General features: G+C 37.9%; 2 protein-coding genes across 6 annotated transcripts in view; one reads left to right on the forward strand and one right to left on the reverse strand.

Moving 5' to 3' along the window:
* The first annotated feature begins 1,431 nt into the window (after positions 1-1,431).
* Positions 1,432-10,715, forward strand: entpd3 (ectonucleoside triphosphate diphosphohydrolase 3). The gene is given in 11 exon segments (XM_020596804.1): positions 1,432-1,605; positions 4,038-4,175; positions 4,565-4,682; positions 4,930-5,017; positions 5,019-5,048; positions 5,337-5,496; positions 5,623-5,850; positions 6,487-6,750; positions 6,833-6,943; positions 7,762-7,899; positions 8,813-10,715. Coding segments are annotated over 10 exon segments (1,461 nt in total). The 5' UTR covers positions 1,432-1,605; positions 4,038-4,040; the 3' UTR covers positions 9,002-10,715.
* A 1,497-nt stretch (positions 10,716-12,212) lies between these two features.
* The window catches only part of LOC109958323 (RNA-binding motif, single-stranded-interacting protein 3-like), a 135,041-nt gene continuing 125,965 nt past the window's right edge, over positions 12,213-21,288 (reverse strand). For 2 of the 5 annotated variants that reach the window (XM_020596868.1, XM_020596863.1), the window contains exons 11-14: positions 17,841-18,000; positions 17,226-17,312; positions 15,726-15,850; positions 12,213-13,406 (exon numbers count right to left, since the gene is read on the reverse strand). In XM_020596868.1, coding sequence (XP_020452524.1) covers positions 13,403-13,406; positions 15,726-15,850; positions 17,226-17,312; positions 17,841-18,000 — 376 coding nt within the window. In that variant the 3' untranslated portion in view covers positions 12,213-13,402. Of the gene's footprint in view, positions 13,407-15,721; positions 15,851-17,225; positions 17,313-17,840; positions 18,001-21,288 lie in introns of those variants that run through there. The other 3 variants (XM_020596865.1, XM_020596864.1, XM_020596866.1) reach the window with 3 other exon arrangements.

Here is a 21,288-nt window from a genome sequence, read left to right on the forward strand (position 1 = left end):
AAACATTTTTGACCAAGGCTCTCTTTCTTTGTAAATATTTCTGAATTCATGTTCATTTCTCATGAAAGCAATGGACTGTTATTATTGTAATGTTCAGTGTTTATGAGTAATGTTAATGTTTTTATCTGTTTGACCAATTTCTCATATTTTATGACATGTATTTTTCCACTAATAGTTTAACTGAAGTGAATTTATGTTTTTATATCGCTAAAATAAAAGAAATAAAATTCTGATGTTTTATTATTTAATCCATTTTTACATGCTATTTTGAAAAAATGACCAAACATTCTTGTAATAGACTTCTAATTTACAATTATAAAGCCTGAAGTGGTGCGAGGTCAAAACGACCTCCCGGCGGTTCTAGGAGGTACTGCATTGTTGGCGGTTCTAGTGTTAACATGTTTCTCCTTTGGGTTGCTCCACTTTATCCCTTTGGCCTCAGATCTTCTTTTGTTCATGACAGACCAGGTACTGGAGACATGCAGGCTGTATAATCGGTGTAGAACGCTATGATTCTTTCTTTTCCTTAGTGGTCCTCTCCCTCTGGGCTGGTTCTGGATTGATCTTTTTGCCTTCATGTAGAGGAAAAGTGGCCTTGATTAAATTTATAACTCATTCTTGCAGGTTTTTGCAGCCCTATAGGAACATCATTAATTTCTGCAATGGAACTAACTGTTGCTTGTGAGCATAAGAGGCAAGTTGGTGAATGAGTAGATATTAAGAGGCTTAACAACATTAACAAGTGAATGAATCAATAAAGCAATGGTAGTGTTTTGAAATAAAAATGTTTAGGATTGTTTAGGTATGTTGTCTGAACTGAAAGTGTTTTGGTCATCGATCTGGACTCTTCAGACTGATGTACTCTGAAGACTTTCCACTAATATGACATTTTACAGATGTTATAAACAGGGAGAGTAGGACAGCACACCTCAGGAAGTAATTACTCAAACACAGCACAATGAGTTCATGTTTTACAGATGCACAGAAATGCAAGCACTTCTGATGTTTCCAAACAGTGCTGCAAAAACCAAACACATCTGTATAACATAATAGAGCATGCATGTATCCACACATCCGTGACTTCTGATACACTACTAGATCCTGTGCTTTTCATCGTCCATAGCTCTTAAATTCAGACCTATGAAATAAGAGCTGACTTTGTGCTAACCCATACAGCAGACACTCAGCCACATTGCACTTTATCTTATTGATTACATCAATTAACTTTAAAACTGTGCCCGCTACCTCTTCTCACATTGTTTCATGCATACTTAAAAATAAAGTACTTGTAAATGTGCTTAATCATGAGACACGGACAGCAAACAACCCGGCTGCTCTTGCCACTGGTGTGGTTGGAGTGGTGAAAACTGGAGTTTGTAGACGTTGCTCCTCCCATGTTCCCTCTCTCACTGTTTTACCGAGGCACACCACTCCTGTTCCTGTGGACCAGTCACTCTTTACACTTCTCCCACTCACAGCACACTCCTGTGTTCTGTCTCTCTGCTGCTTTGCTACTTTGTTGTTTCCTGCTGTGTTCCTTCATCCTTTCTCCAGCTCAGTCTCATTCACAGCTCACAACTACGATCTAAAAACCACCCCGTCAAGGTAAGAGACAAACACCACCTCTTTCTCACACGCATTCATTTACCTGTTAACAAAACACTTGTTTGCCTTTTGATAGAAAAATAAGTAAATGAATAAATAGCTTTATGCTTAAAGGTCTGTTTCACACAAGTTAGTTTCATTATGTGAGTTATTTTACAGTGTTGTGTAATTCAGTCTGATATGCAGGGGTGTATTTGCCTTCAACTGTATGTACATCACGCCTCACTCTCATGAGAACCAGTCAGTACAAGCAGAGGCAACAACATGTGCTCATATGCAGGAGTTATATGACTCCAGCTTCAAATGAATGTTTTCACAGGACTACTGTAGGTGCTGACCGTGTGGAAGCTTCAATACTAACTATAGCCTTTGACTAGCTAATCCCCATAGATGAAATCCCTCTAATTTCTTTACTTTGTGAACAAATGTAGAGTAAGAGGGGGTGGTTCACCATGGGAATAGATAACAGACTAGTCTAGTAGAGCCAAATGTATGTTATCTAGTACAGTGCATGCTGCATTATATGAATTTGCAACTGCTTGTAGAGTAAAAGTGTAAATGAATAACAACAGACTAGAATCTCAGCATCTGATAGAAGTTAATGCATTACAGTAGATATATTGTTGCCTTTCTGTAACCTTTAAAAGACATTTGCACCAGACAATACTGTAACGTACTTAAATGTTTAGGTGTTACAACCCAGATTATAAGATTTTTATATACAGTGGGAAAAAAGAGAGAGAGGATTTAAAGATTACAGTAAACAACAAAGATAAAGTAAAGCCAAGTTACCTTAGTTGACCTGCTTTTAGTGTGAGTATTTCCTCGTTTCACCACTCAAGCAAGAATAACAAACATTGTCATTAGGTAGAGAATTGTGGTACAGCTCACTCAACCAGCGGTTTGGCAGTCTGATGAAAACACCTATGACAAAGCTATAACATCCCTGTCTCCTAGCAATTACACTAATACCCAAATGAACTGCAACGGGACTGTAGATGCAAACCATACTTTGTATGCCTGCCGTTCGACCTGACCGCAACTTGCTGTTGCTGTAAATGTAGTGCTTCATTCATTCAATCAAACATTGTTTCAACCTAATCCAGCCAGTGATTATGTTTCCTACAAATGGTATTTGCGGTTATAGTTTAGTTGGACACAAATGCTATTTGTAGGAGACAGAGTTGCGATATTGCATGATGTTGGTTTAGTATTCATTGTTGATTTAGTTCTTGCTCTCATTCATGACTTCATAAAGAAACATATGCCATTTACCACTCCCCTTACTATAAACAAATTGCATAACATGACACTGCTAATCTTAGTTGTAGTTTTATCCAGATTATTGTCGTTTACTGTATTGTGCATATTGTGTCAGCAGTGATATATAATATTAAAGAACAGGGTATAAATAACATGAAAGAAAGAAAAAAAAAGATCAGAATGAACAAATATATATAGTGAGTTCTAGGTGTGTGTATTCAGGGATAAAGAATCTCTGCTGCACACTATGTTAAACTTTGAGTGTGATCTGTAATTGCAGCCATGTCGTGCTACGTGTGAGGCAAGGAACAAGAACAACAGTCTTGTGTATGAGAACCCGTTTTTAAGCTAGTGAATCCATACATTTTCTTTATCATTGCTCATATGGTGGATCTGACATGTAACAGTGTTGCCTGTCACAAAGCAGAGGTGAGTATTTTTCCATGGCCTGCAGCAAGATTTTTATTCTAGATTTAAAGTATGGCTTTTCGTTATAGTCATATGTAGAAATGGGGCAGTGATTTTATGTTGGATTTGTTATACCCATACACATAAGACCTGAACAAATTCAGTCAGTCACAGAGGTGGAATTCATTAGTGTAGGTTATCCTCATTAGGTCACTATTAGTGTATTTAAGTCCAGATGCATTTAAGAAAGGTGCTGTTCTTCAACAGCCATCATACAGTATTTGCTGGTTTCTCATGCAGGTCTTGCATATTTAGCCTTAAAATCTCAAAGCTTTTTCTCCTGGCTCAGAAAGCCCTTAAAAGCTGTGAACCTTTTTTTCATGGTAGAACCGGACACATCCTAAAACTCTCTAAAATCACTCCTCAAGTCCTCTGTTCACTTTCTTCAAAACATCTTAAGCTGAGAGCAGCTTGTATTCATCATTAAAACCACAAAACAAACTTTAGTTTTCTGTCATTACTTTGCATATTTGTCTCTAATAGAGATACTTTTATTGGAATTAAAATGTTTGCTAAACCACATGATATTGCTCAGTCCATTAATACTATTGATGCTGCCAGCATTTTTTTCCAGCTGAAAGTGAATAAAGTGTGCTATTACTGCCTATCATCACTTTTGAAACACTTAAACGTCATGAGAGCTGAGATGCTTTTAGCATACCCATGCTTCTCTTTTTTTTTACCCTATTTCTTGCCAACAGAAAATGGTTTCCAAGCGGAAAGTGGGCTACAAGTGTCGCATAGCAGGAGTGTTGCTACTCCTGTTGGCCAGTATTGCTGCCCTTGTTGCTGTTGCTGTAATCCAGGACAAGTGGAGGTTTAAACAGTATAACTTAGAGGTGAACACATGCATACACAGATATCTACAGATATACACATATTCTTATAAGAGCTTATTATTTGGCTGTAAATCTTTGTCAGTTCTGAATATGACAGTGATGTAAAATGTTATCCAGGTGTCAGGGTCAGGGTCCCAGAAAGAGGATAGCTCATCAGTCAGTATGGTGATGAATGGTTGCCCTAACAGAGTGTGTGTTTTTAAAGGTGTGCTGGAGTGTGGGGGTCACAAAAGCCTCTCCACAGTTTCATAAAACAGTCTAGGCTCTTTGTCAGATTAACATAATTCAAAGGTTTTAGATCTTTTACTAATCAAGGTAAGAAGTGCAATCGCTTAGGGCAATGGAAAAATGTGATGTTATAACATGATTCTTTTTCTCCTTCCCTTCAGTATGGCATAGTAATAGACTCGGGTTCATCTCGTTCTAATGTGTATGTGTACGAATGGCCAGGGGAGAAGGAGAATGAAACGGGAGTAGTAAAGCAAATAGCGAACTGTAGAGTTGCAGGTGAGTCTCTGTCAATACAATGAGAAGAGCATGTTGCAGTTTTTGTGTGTAAAAGTTATACATTTTTTGGTGTTGTGTTAAAGCCGCGGCTAATAAATATTCTGAAATTTAAAACATACAGTACACTACTCCATCAATATTTATTCAGTTTAAGAAAAGAAAGTGAAACACTTTTACTCCGACATGTTAGTTCATGCTTTTAGTGCTGTACTTAAGACTATGATTTTGGCCTGGCTTGTGCCCACAGGTCCTGGCATATCAGAGATGAAAGTTGATGAGCAGAAAAATGCTGAAACATGGAAACCATTCAAAGACTGCATGGACAAAATCATCCAAGGGAGCTACAGCTGGAATGAGACTCCTACAGTGAGAAAGTGTCAAAATGAGTTTTAGCTTAAGGATATTCTCTCATCATGTTGCTTATAATGTATTAGAGACAATATATAATGTATAAAAATAATGTACAGTATTATTACTGAGCATAAAAGTTATTTATAGGCTAGAATTTCTGTTATCAGTCTGCTTAGTTAACACTCAACAGGAAAACAAGACTGTGTCGTCCAAGACGTCAGACTCTTTCTGCAATAACACTGATTCCATGTTTGACTGATTGTAAGAGCTGTAATTCTGCTTCCTTTTCTGCTTTGCCATAAGTGATAAGGATGAACAGAGGTCCAATGAAATCCTAGCAAGACTCAGAGAGTACCTAAGCTCTTTGCCCTTCTCCTTCCAAAATGCCTCCATCATTACGGGTCAAGAAGAAGGGCTGTATGGGTGGATCACTGTTAACTACCTCAAGGGAAACTTCATAGAGGTAAGACATAGGCATCGGTCCATCTGGGCTGTCTTGATGTATACTTGTCCCTTTAAATGTGAAAAAGGATTAAAAATAGAGTAGTAGGTTTTTATCTTACTGTATATTAACCTTTTCTATTTGCAGAAAAACCTTTGGAACACTTATGCACGCCCACAAGGAGCAAAGACAGTAGGATCCATGGACCTTGGTGGAGCATCAACACAGATTGCCTTTGCAGTCCAGGAAGATCTCAGTGGGCCTGACTACATGCATGTCCAACTGTACGGGTACCCTTACAATGTATACACACACAGCTACCTCTGCTATGGCAAGAATGAAGCTGAGAAGAAGGTTCTGGACAAAGTGGTACAGGTACACAGCTTTTCATTCATCTTCATCATCATTATCTATTGTATGTGTGTGCATGCAAGAAACTGTTTTTCTGAGCTTGCTGCTTGTACAGCATGTGTTACGTTTATGTTTAAGTGTATTAGCAGAAAGAATGTATGCTTTTTTTGCATGCATGGGCAAGACAAAGTCCATTAATGCCCAGTTATGAATTGATTAGGAAACAAGGCTGTTCCTGAGCTGCTAACAGGCAAAGGGAGACCAGTCAAGGATGCATTATGTCATTAAGAATATTGATTGGACCGTGAATGTCCTCAAGCTAGTTTGCTAGAAATGCATTATTTCTGGTAGCTTAGAGCTTAATTCTTGAAAGAGAATATGCATGTAATGGGTATGAATTTGCAGGAGGGCTCTGGTATAAAATGTTAACTCGAAAGTTTGTATTTACTTTGGGATTAGTATGTGATAATGTGTAATTCAAGTACTGTAAATAAGCAGTGGTTTAAATACTATCTATATATGACCTGTCTGCATAAGTAACACTGTCCAGACTCATATCTCATGCTGCCATGTCTCTTCCTGTTCCTTCTCTTTCCTTTTATTTCCTCCTCATGCTCCAATCCTTCTTTTGACATTTGTGTCCTCCTTGTTATGTTCCAGGAATCATCTGACCCAGCCAACATTATAAACCCCTGCTACCCTAAAGGTTTTACCAACACCATGAATGCCTCAGCCATTTATGAAACAGCGTGCACAAAGAAACCCCCAAACTACAACCCCGAGCAAAAACTGTCCATGGTGGGAGACGGGGACTCAGACAAGTGTGGGAGCATAGTGAAGTCCATATTTGATTTCGAGACTTGCTCCTCATCCCACTGTTCTTTTAATAATGTGGGGCAGCCACCGGTCACGGGAGAATTTATGGTAACACTGCAAAAATATAACACATGCAAGCAGGCAGATGAAGATGCACAACACCTTACTATGTTTCTACTGTTCCTGCCAGGCATATGCCGGATTCTTCCACACTGCTAAGATTCTGCTGTTAAATGGCACATCAGATCTTGATCAGTTCAACTCCTCACTTACGAAATTCTGCCAAACACAATGGACACCGGTAAGTTCTTCAATATAGTACACAGCTATAGCAATAAGAAATGACGACTGGAAGAAAGGATGCCTCCAAAGGTAAATCTATAGGAGGGGAAAAGGTGGAAGAGAAGGGTGGCAAGGATGAGAAGAAAGGGAATAAAATTTGGGAAGGTAAGAAAGAAGGAAAGTCAGTGAGGAATGAGGAAAAACTTTATTTATGTCCAATCAAACCAGCTCCTCTCATCCCCTTTAAAGAGCAGATGGAAATCTGTCTGATGTCACTGATGTCATGACATGAAAATATATGTATAAAAAGATTCTTTCCTTGTATCTTCTTCTCTTACCAGTTATGTACTCCTTTCCTGAACTGACAATGACAAGACTGTTTATTGTAGAAGTATTGCACATAACTATTTAGTCTGCTAATATCACTGACCAGCTTTTGTGCCTGGAAGAAAGGAAGTGTCTTATCCTGAAACCAGCAGCAATTATATAGTGAAATTTACTTACAGCAGCATCTGATGTGCAAAACCCACGGGGGTCTCAAGTGTATGTAACTTTGTAACTATTTTAAGAAAGCAATAAAATTAAATTGTAACCATTTTTGGAACTGGCTGTAGTTCACCAGAGCGCACAGCCAGTGGATGTGTCGCCCACTTTGTTTCCACCTACAGCTGCTTTCAATTGTGCTGGCAGGAAAACAGAACCCGTGGTGTTATAGTCTTTGGTCTTCATCTTGACTACAACAGTGCTATTTAGTTATTGAGTTCAATTTAATTCACTTGCGTAATTGTTCTTCCTAATCACAGGCTAAACTCTGATTTTTGTTTTGTGTTTCTTCAGCTGAAGAAAGAAAAGCAAGGAGTGAATGATGCATACCTCAAGAGCTTCTGTTATTCAGCTCACTATGTCTTCACTTTGCTGGTAGATGGATACAAATTTGACAAAGAAACCTGGAAAAACATTGACTTCCAAAAAGAGGTTGGTTGAAAACACACACACACACACACACACACACAGATATGTAATTTTAATTTCATTTCATTTAATTGCGTTTGTTTCTGAAGCCAAAGCCAAAGTATATCCACTCTATTTATTCTCTATTATGTATATATTCTCACAGCAAACTAATTCTCATATATTTAAAGATGAACTACACCACCGGAATAAGGCAGACAATGCAATTTGATAAGAATTGTATTTGAGCAGTCACCAGCTACTCAGACAGTGACATTTAACAGCCTTTAACATAAATAAGTGTGAATGGGACCACCCACTGGGACCCATTAAATATGAATGGCTGACATGCCAATCATCTGCACTGAAAACGTTGAGGGCAGAGTAAAAGTCAGGCGATGTATCGCCCCGGGACACCCTGAGGATACGGAACGTCTTTGACAATGGAACTCTCTGAACAGACGGGAATTCCTGCTCCGTGACACTCAGTTCATCACTCATGAGTCATAAAGCAAGATCACTTTAAAATGTGCACATTACAAGCACAGATCCCAAATTGTATTGGCGGTTACCCTTTAGACTTGATTGCATGGAAGTTCCTCAACAGCTGGCAATTCTCCCAATTTCCAATCCCAACAAGAGAGCAAGTGTGCTGTGTGCTGCCTTTGGGCTGTCTGGGAATCTGGCAGTTGGCCTTTTTTAAGAAAGTCACTTAACAGACATAGTTGGATTTCTTAATAGGGGCACTCTTTGGGTGCTATGAATCATATTTTGCCCTCAAGCTGTAACAGTGTAACTTCATGACAAAACTAATCTCAAATTTTATAGACATGCCAAATGACGTATTAGCTAACTGGCAGCATGTACTACTGAAACAACATTGTGTGCAGCATGTAAATCCACAGTGAAAAAGAAAAATCTCTTCTCCTCTCTTCAGGTAAAGAACACCAGCATAGGGTGGAGTCTGGGTTACATGCTGAGTATGTCCAACATGATCCCATCTGAAGTGAAAGAACTCCCCCCCATGACAGACCCTGTCTTCGCTGGCCTTATCTTTTTATTTTCAGCACTAACCATTGTAACTGTTGTCATAGTTTTCATCATCCTCATTCGCACCTGCTACTGAGAGTGTAAGTCACAAAGAGAATGATCTGCCACTGAAAGCCTTGAGGGCTGCTGTAATCCTCTAAGTAGCCAGAGTGCTACTGTAGGATACTGTAAGGGGAACTTGTGTTCAGTGTTGAAATGTAAATGTTAGTTATTTTTCAGCCTGAGCCATTTAATGCCTTCTGCTTCAATCTTTCAAAACTGATGAAGGACATTCACATGAAAACCTCACTGTGTATCCAGCCTTTGAGTCTTTGAGCAAACTTCACATGTGAGATTGGTTTCATTGAGAGTAAAAATGGGCTCTTAGCATTAGTTCATTTTTATTTACCTTAGGGAAAGTCACACACTTCCCAAACTTTTCTCATTAAGTTGACTGCGTTCTAAAGGGAAGTACAGCCGTTTTACAAATCAAAAGGTGACACGGTAGTTGCCTGAAAGGTGCACAAATGGTGCAAAGAGCATTCAAAAATGTCCCCACCCTCATCACACATTATATAATCTCAACATTATGTAACTTTAAAATGGGATTTTATATGTATATTCGCACTTATGTGCTCACACACGCACACACCCCTCAAGAAAACAGGTTGTTCACACATTCACTGTTTTTTTTTCCTGTATTGTACCTGTAATTAGACAGAATGTATCTTCTTCACATACAGAATGATAGCACTTAATCATGGCTTTACTGACGTGTTTTTTATAAGTATGAACTCATTTGAAACTGTAACTACACAATAACAGTCCACGTTTACTGTATGAAAACCTCCCTAATAAATAATATATTAAATGTGAACGATCTCATGATTTTTGTGATTTCTGAAAACTAAATACATGGTCTAAAGTTGTATACAGTGAATTTGCAACCAATTAAAAGAGTAAACAAAATGTATTATCTGAGTTTGGACAGTAGCCAACAATTTTGGAAAATTATTTAGTGCAACAATGGTTTAGTTATTTTACCATTAAATACATTAGGCACAGTATAAACTAACCTTATTTTGTTCCATTGCAGGGAAGGTTTTCATTCAGTACATAAAGAAAAGCGACCTGTTGGATAAATATTAGAAATGCATAACTGGTTAATCCCATAAAAGAAGGTTGAAGCTATAAGTCAGTGGAGTAGTTTGAAAACAACACCAGGAAATCAAATGCAGTGTTGAGAATACTTCCTGTCAATACTGACAACACACATGTACTGTATAGTTTTCAGTCTAATTTATATATGGAATTGTTTATAAAATGAACAATGTCTGATTGTGTCAATTTGATTTTGATGAGAGATGTAATCAGCAGAAACTAGTTTACAGGTATAAAGCTTAGATAACAACATATTTACTGGAATTGTTGTTGCTGACAGTTTTGAGAAGAGCCCCAGTCAGTCCGCAACAAAAATCCTGAGACCGTTTCAAACTGTTAATTACATCTAGATGGAAAAGGTATGGCTGAGAGGGAGCAACAAATGGGACTGACTGTCTAAGCTGTGCATGTTAAGTACATCCAGAACATTTAATTGATAAATCACTGTCAAGAATTAAAAACTAAAAAACCTTTTTATGGTACGCTTTAGTAAGAGAAGGATATTTCCTCACTGGCAGGTCTGACTGAAAACAGCTTGAGTACAAGCTTGACATTCTGTATCCATCATACTTTATTTAGGAAACTTTTTCTGTGATATTGTCTTTGCACTGCTGATATATGTATATGCACGATTCTCATGTGATGCACTGTAAAGGGTCTGTTTTGAGAATTCTCTCTTTATAGCGTATGTAATAAACCTATCTACAACTCTACCTTTTGTCGATGGTCATTTATGACTCAGATAAGTGATGTAATTACCTGAGCTCAGCATGTTATTTAATTTTATATTAGAAACTTAAAATCATAGGTCTTCAAATCTAATTTATTAAATTGCAAAATAGAAATTAAAGAACAGCTATGGCTGTTTAACAATAAGCGCCTGTTTTATCTGTGTCCACCAACTGTAAAATCACTGATGACTTATTAAACTTACACCCACCCACACACACACACACACATACACATCCTCCAACAACATCCTACAAATCCAGGACCTCAACAATAGTGCTCTCTAGTGGTACTGCCTTGTACCTGCAGAATCTAAAAAGATGGGTGCTGACTGAAATGTTTTTTATTGAAAGATTTGTCTAAAAAGAAAACAAAGAAAAGAGGCATTTGAATCTACAGCAATATCCACTTCTACAGACACTCTCAGAATCACAATTTGAAAGAGATGGTAGGCATGAGACCAAGCAAATAAAAAAATAGCATCATTAAAGTTATTTCTGTTTTCCTTCTTTTACACACTTGTACAAAAAAATCTCATAAATATTACTTTTGTTCTTGCTTTCCCCACTCTGTCTGGTATTTTTCAATAATTTACCTTCCAATAAAGGTTTGTATCTGCTTGGTTTTGGTTGAACCATGCTTTCCCTATGTGTGTGTCTGTTCCATTAGCTTCCTATCACTGATAGAGGGTCACCTCAGAGCCAGTGTCAGACAGCTAAGTGTTTATGTTTAGCTTTTTGTCCTCACCTGATGCACTCTTGCTTAGTACAAATAATGCAGAGCCTCATTACCTTTGTCTTTATCCCAGTTTAAAAATGTCAGTAACTGTCACTCTGGAGGTTCACCTATTCCACGCCCACTCAGAAGAAGGTGACCTCAATCCCCAATACTGAAAAGTGTTTAGCAGCTCGCATATTATAATCACTTGTCAAAAAAGGCAATGCAAAATGAATAAGAACATCAAAAATCTCCTTGTCCTTTTAGGACAATATACTGTACATAATCTGAAATGACTTTGTACAACAGAAATAGCTTTCCTCAAACATCACACTGTTCATATTATAAATGGCCTGTGACTGGCAAGACAGTGGCTTAAAACAGATTTAGACTATGCATTTCAAAACGATTAAATCTAAAGAATTTTGAGAAGCCCCCCTAAGCATCTCACTCTTGGTATTTAGGTTGAGATTGATTACTGCAGCCACAGGGTTTAATATTCTACAGTACATGGCATAATGCATTTCAGCTACCTCCTCCACCATCTCCACACCACAGGGTGCCTGGCCGCTCAAACAGATGTTACAGCCAGATGTTACCTTAGGTCCACACCATGTCTGATCATTGGACATCCTCAGAGACACAATTTCTGGTTGAGGCAATTAAATGTACTACATGTTTTCAGTCACTGACAAACCACCATTTCAGAGGTGAAACACAAAAGAAAAAGTGACACAAGGAAGAACTCTTCACTACCTAGTTTCTTCATCTTTGGTATAAAATATGTTACCTGTATGCTGTGTTTGAGCAACAGTTAAGAATGACTCAGGAAACTGTCAACAATTTAACTAAAACTATTGCCTTTTTGTACATTTAAAAACCCTAGTGTTTTCCTGATTTTTTTAAAAATCAAAAATTTAGCTTTTTTTTTAACTTTCTTTTTGCAGTGAGACAAGCAAAGCAGGTGAAGAAAAAAACAACCAAACTGGAAGGTAAAAAGACTACAATCAAAAACCAAAAAATACAAATGCGATGAAAATATGCAACCTTTATCTCATGATCGAACTAAACTCCAATTTCCAGGAAGCAGTGGATTAACCCTTTCCCACAAGTCACATTAAAGAAGTTTTTTTTTCTACCAACCAACATCAGCTGCATCGAACCACATCATTTAAAATCATCTTCATACAAATACAACCTTTTTTAAAAAAAAAATCCTGTACAGATAACGTTGTAGGTCTCACCGTAGAGGCTCCTGATAAGGAACTCAAATCATTCAACCATTCAATCTGTTTTGTTTTTTTTAATTCAACACTATGGAAACTTTTTTCCCCAAAGTTTGAGAAAATTAAGGCAATAAAGATTTACAAAAACATTAATACTCTAGAAAACTACTCAAAGAATTAAAAAGAATGAAAATAATGTAGCTTAATATTAAAGGAAGACAACTTTTCCCCCTAGACTCTTCTTCCTTCCTGTTTAAAAAAAAAGTCTGAAAATCTACCTGCACATTCAAATGTTCTTTTTTTCTGTACAACTTGTTGGTTGAATTTAGATTTCAGTCTATATCTTCTCTTTTTTTTCCTTTGGAGGCAAAGTCCAGTTTCACGGTGAGAAATGATACACTCAGAGTTGCAGTTTCATTTCATTGTCCTCAAGTTCAGCAAACTATCGTTGAATTTTCATAGTTGAACCGGATAAGAAACATAAATGATTTTTTCTTCGTTTTGTCTTTTATTTGGTGCCTGTGCACAGTGGGCACATTCTCCTCTCAGTGTCATCCATGTCACCTCCTTTTTTTTTGTCTTTGTTTCATTTTGATTCTTTCTGTGTCCAGCACCTCAGTGCAGTCCTTCTAAAGGCAATGCAGCAAAGATTCCCACCAATCCTGTTATCTAAAGGAGACAGAAAAACAAGTCAATAAAAAAGGGTAACAGAGGAAGCTGTGGACAATGTTAGTTTTTAAAGTAGGCCCAGCACTCATTGTCCAGCCACTGCATGTAAAACAAAACATTGGCTGGTTATCTAGGAGGCAGAAAGACAAGACAAACACCAGGAGAGAGACAAAAAAAGGGAAGGGAATGTTTTACAAGCAAAAACTGACATAATTCTGCATCCAAAAAAAACACATCAAATGGCACAGGATTGTGTCTTTTATTATCTTATTGTCTTTTGTTTTCTATAGCTAATTACTCTGTATTTACCAGTCTCATGTCTGTATCATCAATATAAAACTACAGCCACTAGCCGGGTAGCTCAGCAAAAGAGTGGAAACAGATGGAAATGGCTCTCCTGGGTCTGTTAGAAGGTAACTAATCAGCTTAATCAGGACATCTAAAGCTCACTGATGAACTTATTTGTCAGCCCATAAAAGAACTAAGTATAAGAATGATCATTTGCCAGACAGTTTTTTTAGTCTTTCTAGCTGTTTCTCCTCCAGCACTTCCACTCTTTCATCCTTCCATTCCTTACAGGGACTTGGACAAACACACTGGGCTTCTACGGTGACAATTCAACAATATTTGGTAGGGAACCCTTAAAAATAAAAGTTCTTGACTAGTCTAAAAAAAAAGAAATATTTATGGCATATCTACAATTGAGTGCAAAGGTTCTCTCTTTGAAGGTTCTCTCCTCTTACTTTGAAATGGAAAAAAGAGTAAAACAAAGACTTTTTTCTCATTAACATAATATCTGATGCACATTCAGCTAGTACACATATTTCTGCATAAACAGAAGTAACAAAAATGGTCAGGGAGTGTATCAAAAGAAAGTTATAGTAAGATTGAGTACCCTCTGAGCAGCGTTTGCAGCCTTTCAGGTGTAATTTTAGCCCATTCCTCCTTGTTCCAAGTCTACCAGCTTGTTTGTTGTCTGCTATGTACAGCCTTTTTCAAAGTGATCCACAGGTTTTCAGTGATACTGTAACTGAAAGGAAACTAGGAAGCTTGAGCTAGGAAAACTTGCTCAAGAGCTACGTAAGAATCCAAAACAAACAAAAGTGGACTGGACAAAGTTCTTAGAGGCAAATGGAATAAACGTCCACAACTCCACAGTCAAGTGTAGTCTCGACAAGGCTGGATTGTTTGAGAGAAAACCATGCTGGAAGCCAGTGATTACTTCTAGACATAAGGAGACATACTTGGAGCATGGTAAGGAGCATGTGAACAAACCAAATAAGTTTTGAAACAAGATTATATGGTCTGATGAGACCAAAGTTTAATTATTTGGTCATAATTCACACAGGTATGTGCAGTGAGGAAAAACCTCTGCCTACGAGGACAGGAACACCATTCCCACAGTCAAACATGGTGGAGGCTGATTGATGTTTTGGGGGTGCATGTTTGCGTTAGGCACTAGAGCTCTGCTTTAAGTGGAAGGAAGAGTGAATGCAGCCCAATATCAGAAGATTTTAGAGCAGAGCCTCCTACCATCACTAAGAAAGCAAAAAATGAAGAGGCAGTGGATCCTTCCAACAAGACAATGATCCAAAGCACAGAGCAAAGTCAACTTAGCAGTGGTTTAAAAACAATAAGGTAAATGTTTTAGAATGGCCTTCCCAGTCTCCAGACTCAAATATCATTGAAAACCTGTGGATCGATTTGAAGAAGGCCATACATAGCAGACAACCAAGCAATCTGGTAGACTTAAAACAAGGATGCCAAGAGGACGGGGCTAAAATTACAGCTGAAAAGGATGCAAATGCTGCTCAGAGGGTACCCAAAGAGGTCAGAGGAGGTTAGGGAGGACATACAAAACAGAGAACATTTCATAAGGGGGGTATAAACTGTTGCACTGATGTGATTTTCATTATTTTACTATACTTTTATTTTTATACACTTACCATTTTTGTTACTTCTGTTTATGAGGAAATATTTGTACTAGCTGAATGTGCATTAAATATTATGCTGAAAAGAAAAAAATTATTTGATTTACCAATTGCCAATTCAAGGTAAGAGGATGCAAACTGTTGCACTCAACTGTAATAGTTCATGTAGTGCTACATGGTACCAGAATCTCAGACTGACATTCAGCTTCCATTTTACTTGGCATCCACTTTCAACAGAAGCGTCTACTGTTTTTGTAAATATAAAACAGTGGAACAGCACTTCACTAAAGCTTGACAGTGCAGTGCAGGATGTAATAAGATAACATTTCTGTACTAGCACTACAGGGAGAATGTCATGAAAATAAAGCTGTCTACTCACTACACTCACTTAGTCTGCTGGTAAGAGTAGGCTGTGGCATGATCCCCTGTATTCTCCACTGATAAAGGCTGCTGCCCACTGCCATCCTGTGAGGAGGGGGCGGCTGTCTGTGGAGAAGGATCCGTCACCACACCCTGACACATGAAACACAGTTACAGAAATGAGTCCGGTATTAAACAACCACATGCTGTCAAACGGTTTCATTTCAAACTTCAGTTATACAAGTGAAGAAAGAAAGTTCACTGAGACAATCTGCAGGATACAGTCTACCAAAGACAAAAAAACAATAACTTGGTATTGATTAAAAGTCAATACCAACTGTCAACTTGTCAGACAGCACCAGTTTAAGGCCTGCCACTCATTTTAAGAAATGAAAACTAGTATCTCTATAGAGGCACTAACTATACCCGCTTATGTGTTTGCACGGGAGCTGGGTGAGAGGCCAGGTACACCTCAGACAGAGCGCCGGTCTGTCACAGGGCTGGCATACAAAGAAAGACCTAACCTGTATGTTTGGACTATGGGACTTCCCCCCACAGTCTGGAGGAAGTACTGTACCTGGAGGAAACCCACACAGGTGTAGTGACAACAAGCAAACTCCAGACAGAAAGGCCTTCCAATATTATCCAGACTTACAACCTGAAGTTCCCTCAGTGGCAATAAATGCATGAGGTATCACAAAGCAGCTACAAAATTTTAGTTGTCATGTAAAGGTGCAGAAACTAAGATTTTACATATTGTCTGATAAATCAAGTGAAAATGGGGCAGGATGTGTCTCTCCGCTATCCTCGCCCCCTCCATGACACTCTGCTGACTACAGTGCTTCTGTTGTTTTTCCATCTTCTTCATCCTGTTTTAAAAATCAAGTTCGCCAGCTAATGGTAGTTTCGGACTGGAGGCTGTAGTGTGCACAGTTTGTTGCAACCAGAAGTTCGTAGTTTACATTGATGCTAGGTAATATGATATAATGGCAGTCAGGAGGAGGCTTTTGGTGTCAGTTTGTTTTCAGTCTCACTTGACCTTCTAAAGTCATAGCACACTATTACCAATGAACTTGAATTACGTGCATATGGTTCACTGTGGGAAACTGTGGGAAGAGTAGCACAGTGTAATATTAGTAGAAATGTAAAAATAAAAAGAAGAAGACATTTGCAAAATAACAATAGGTGTGCTATTGCACCTTCGGGTGCTCGCAGACCTAATTCAATTCAAAGCCATTCAAAGCTACAACAACATTAATCAAGATATGAAAGTCACACAATGAAATAATTGTGAATATATACTTACAGTAATATTGAATTCAAATTCTTGACACAGTACACATTTTCCAACTTGTTTTTTGTTTCAACATCAGTATAATTGAGATGAGGCCAAATATGCTTTTAATCCCAGGCACTAAATCTTATAAATACAGCTCTGTTAAGGTCATTGTAGCACAGGCTGTTGTATGAACTTGATATAAAGGAGGAACCCGCATAAAGTCAATACACAACTTCTTGTTGTCCTTACTTCCACTGTGATGGCAGAGGCAGGCACTGCAGTGTACTGTGGAATGTAGGTTCCTTGCATAGGAGCAGCTGCTGCAGCAGGCATGTACTGCAGAGGGAAGAAAGGGCACAGACAATAATAATAATAATATGGACACAAGAAAATATCTCTTCTAGAAACTGATTAAAAGTAGTGCCTGATATTCCCACTGAGACATGCTTTTTTTTTTCTTTTTTTTACATTTTACAGTAACATTTCATAACGGTTTGGCTTTGGCCCAAGATCATTGCACATTTCACAGTTCTTGCAAGGAAAAGGTATTTTCTATAATGCCTAAGGATAACAGTTACAAGTGATCACAGAAATCAGAGAATAAGAATCAGAATCAGAATCAGCTTTATTGGCCAGGTGTGTTGGACACACGAGGAATTTGACTTTTGTACATATGCTCTCAATGTGTATGTACATATCCCCATACAAGGGGCAAGTAAACATTAAACCAACATAAGGCAGTGTAATATAACAAAATAAGCAGTATTAACAAGAAATAAACAGTACTAACGAGTATTAACTAATGTAAACATGCACATACATACAGGGTCAGATGGTTTAGAGGAGGTAAAAGCTGGAACTCACAGTGCCTGTAGTGCCCAGAGACAGGTGGTTCATCTGTTGGGTGAGAGGGGCCATTACACTGGAGGGGTGAAGAGACAAGCTGGGCTCTATGGCTGCAGCTGGGGTGATCACAGCACCCTGAGGAAGGAACGAGGCATGACCAGCTGGGTGAATGATGCTGCTGTACAAGGCGAATGAAATATTACCACCAGCTAGTTATTTACAGCAGAAATCACTGAAACAAACAAAAGTGCTGTTTATGAAGTTTGGCATATGAAGAGATGGTGGAGGAGAGAAGACTGAAATAGGACAAATGTAGTGATGAGCAGCTAGGAGGGAGAGAAAAGGGAATTAGAGTAGGTTAAAGCTAAAACTAAACCTCAAACTAAAATATTGTAAAGAAAACTTGTAGGTAAAGGCTTTGCTGTGACAGGGATAGTCTGAAATTCTGGGAAATTTGCTTGCCAAAGAAGGCTGATTTGACAGAAGCAGCCAGTGAGCTTAGTGCAGCATAAAGTGTAGAAGCAGGGGGAAGCAGCTACTGTAGTCTGGCTCTGCCCAAAATTAAAAATAAAACAAATCCACCAACTAGCACCTCTACAGCTCACATGGTAATGCATATCTTGCTTGTTTAATCCAATGAGAAGACTGAAAGGCAATTAAGCAATGAGAAGCCTATTGGATATTCACACTAAACACTATCAAACCAGGCCCCAGGAACCCCAGTGACTAAATGACGATTCTTCTCTAGTTTCATTCTTACAGATGATTTCTCATTTCAGATTAAGATTTACGTATCTTTAATAAAAATCACCTCATATATTTTTGTTATGTGATACTTTAGTAACTTGTTATTTGTTTTTATACTTGATATAATCAGGGTTAGTGGCAATAATTCCTTTAATTTCTGTATTGCACTACAATTCTTTTGTCAAGTTCTACTGTCATTGTACATTTAGAAAGTATTTGTCTATTAATCTACTTTTGTATATTCCTTATATGTTTTATTCTTTACAGACACCCACATTACTGTAGGTTTCGAGGTTTGTGTATCTGTGTATCCCTCAGTGTTGTTATGTAGTGTACACTGAATTTTTGTGAGATTTTATTTATTTGTAGATTTCATTTATTTTAATTGTCTTTTTGGCACCGACTCCCCTCAGAAGCTTTATATATACAGTATGTTTGTTCTTTAAGTTCTGAAGGTTTTATGGGAGATTGTGTGCCATACTTTACTTTAAGTCAGGTCAAATGCAACATTTAAAATGAGAAGGCAGACTGTTAAATTATAACTGCAGAATGTCAATCAGTGTGTTTACTCCAGTGGTAAACAGGTTGGTATTATGTGATACAGCTAAATAAAACCTTTTAAAACATGCAGCTACATGAAGAAGCTCAGACTTCCAACCCATTCAAGTTTGTTGACTGCAAAAGGTTTAACTTTGTACATGGCAATGCGGCCAGTCAGTTGACATGCCAGGCAGGCTTGACAGAACATGTCCCTGAATGGAGCACAGAGGCTTTTACTGTAAATCTCTTCCATACAATGGGCTTTGATGCAGCCTAACACCTTGATGCTCTGAGCTCTACTTTTCCAGTACAGCTCTGCTACAGCATCAGCAGCTCTGTTTAGATTTAACGGGAAATTCTTCACACTGTGTGCTGAGATCACTGGCAACATTTCTGCAATGGTAAACGCTGTTGATTTGTGATCACTGTTTAACTACATTTCCCATGAGCACAGACAGACATCAGCTGATATCTGTCAGGATTGCTCCAGAGAGCAGTTGGCCCTTCTGCAGCTGTATGATGACACAGGATATTTTAATTTAGGTATGGTGCATGTATATCAAGTGGTACACAGCTGGTTTACTAAAGTAAAAGAATCAAGACCACAGGGTAAAATACATGTGAAGGTCCTGCATTCAAAATGTTACTTAATTAACAGTATGAAAGTATTAGTGACAAAATGTACTAAAACTAGCAAAAGTAAAGGTGCTCATTATGCAGAATGGCACAGTTCACATCAACATATATCCTTTCTTTGGATTACACTGTAATTATTGATGCATTATTGTGAACATCATATTTTATGTTGCAACTGGTAAAGGTGGACCTAATTTTAACTACCTTATAAATAATTTGAAGTACTTTACACACCACCTGGTAGCTTGTGAATTTCCCAATGAAATCTTATAATGACAAACATGGCGGATGTAGTACGTCCGAATCTCATTCATACTACCAGGCTTCATACTATACAGTACCTACTGTTTTAACGGTCAGTAAGTAGGTACTTCATCTCTTTCAGTACGTATTGGCACAGTATGCGGTTTCGGACACAGCCATACTGAAAAGTAACAAGTAACTAAGGTTATCAAATAAATACAGTGAGTGCATAGTATATATATATTTTTTGAAATGTAGCATGAAGTTTTCAACTAACTGAAAACTGTTAACTGTACTTTACTGTACTATGTAAGTTAGGAAGGGAATGGAAGATGGGGTGGGGGATTCAGGAGGCGGGATGCACTGTCATCATCCTGTTCTTCTCTTTCTTCTCCTGCTTCTTCTTCCTCATTGTTTGGTCTTTGACCTCATTCATTTCTTTCTCCTCACTCCTCTTTGTCCCTTTCGCCACTTTCTCCTTCTCTTTGTTCTTCATCTTTCCTGTCCCATCTTTCTTCGCCTTTTCTTTTACTTTCTCCTCCTTTCTTATTAAGTTTTCCTTTACAGTATTTCCTTGTCATTCTCCATCTCCCACTCTTCCACCTGCTTCACTTGAAATATACACTTTTCATTGAGCTCATGGTAGTACAAATAATATTATCACAATACACACAAGCATCAGGGTATAGTAACTTAATAGGGGACAAAAGCAGAATCACATTTAATGTCTCAGCTGATAAAGGTGAAACTAATTTGAACTATTTTATGTTCTTATAATTTGAAATACTTTACATACTGCTGGCCAGCTTGTGAATTTTCCACCAGAGATCAGTAAAGTCTTATGATTACACTGTATTTTTTCATATTAATCTGATTTTGAAAAGTAACTAAAGTTATCAAATAAATGTAGTGAGTACAGTATTTTTCCTGAAATGCATTGAAGTCCAATTATGAAGTAGCAGAAAATGTAAACACTCAAGTAAAGCACAGATACCTCAAAATTATACTCAAGTACAGTATTTGAGTAAATGTACTTAGTTACAATACTGTCCACCGCTGTGTATTTTAGGCACCAGCCCAGCTGTATGACAACTCATGACAATACAAACACATGATGTAAAAGCATATGAAGTAATGAATGTCTGTTTGAAACTTTCTTTCTATAGGTCTATACAGTAGGGTCTGTCAGAGCTGTTCACAGCTATGAATCTGTAAGTGAAGATCCTTATGTCTGCAAGCTTGACATGCAAGGCACACACATACAGTATAATGCAGACAGGGACTGTCAGAACTGTTGACA

Source organism: Monopterus albus, unplaced genomic scaffold, assembly GCF_001952655.1.
Source record: "Monopterus albus unplaced genomic scaffold, M_albus_1.0 scaffold31.1, whole genome shotgun sequence".
Lineage (NCBI taxonomy): Eukaryota > Metazoa > Chordata > Actinopteri > Synbranchiformes > Synbranchidae > Monopterus > Monopterus albus.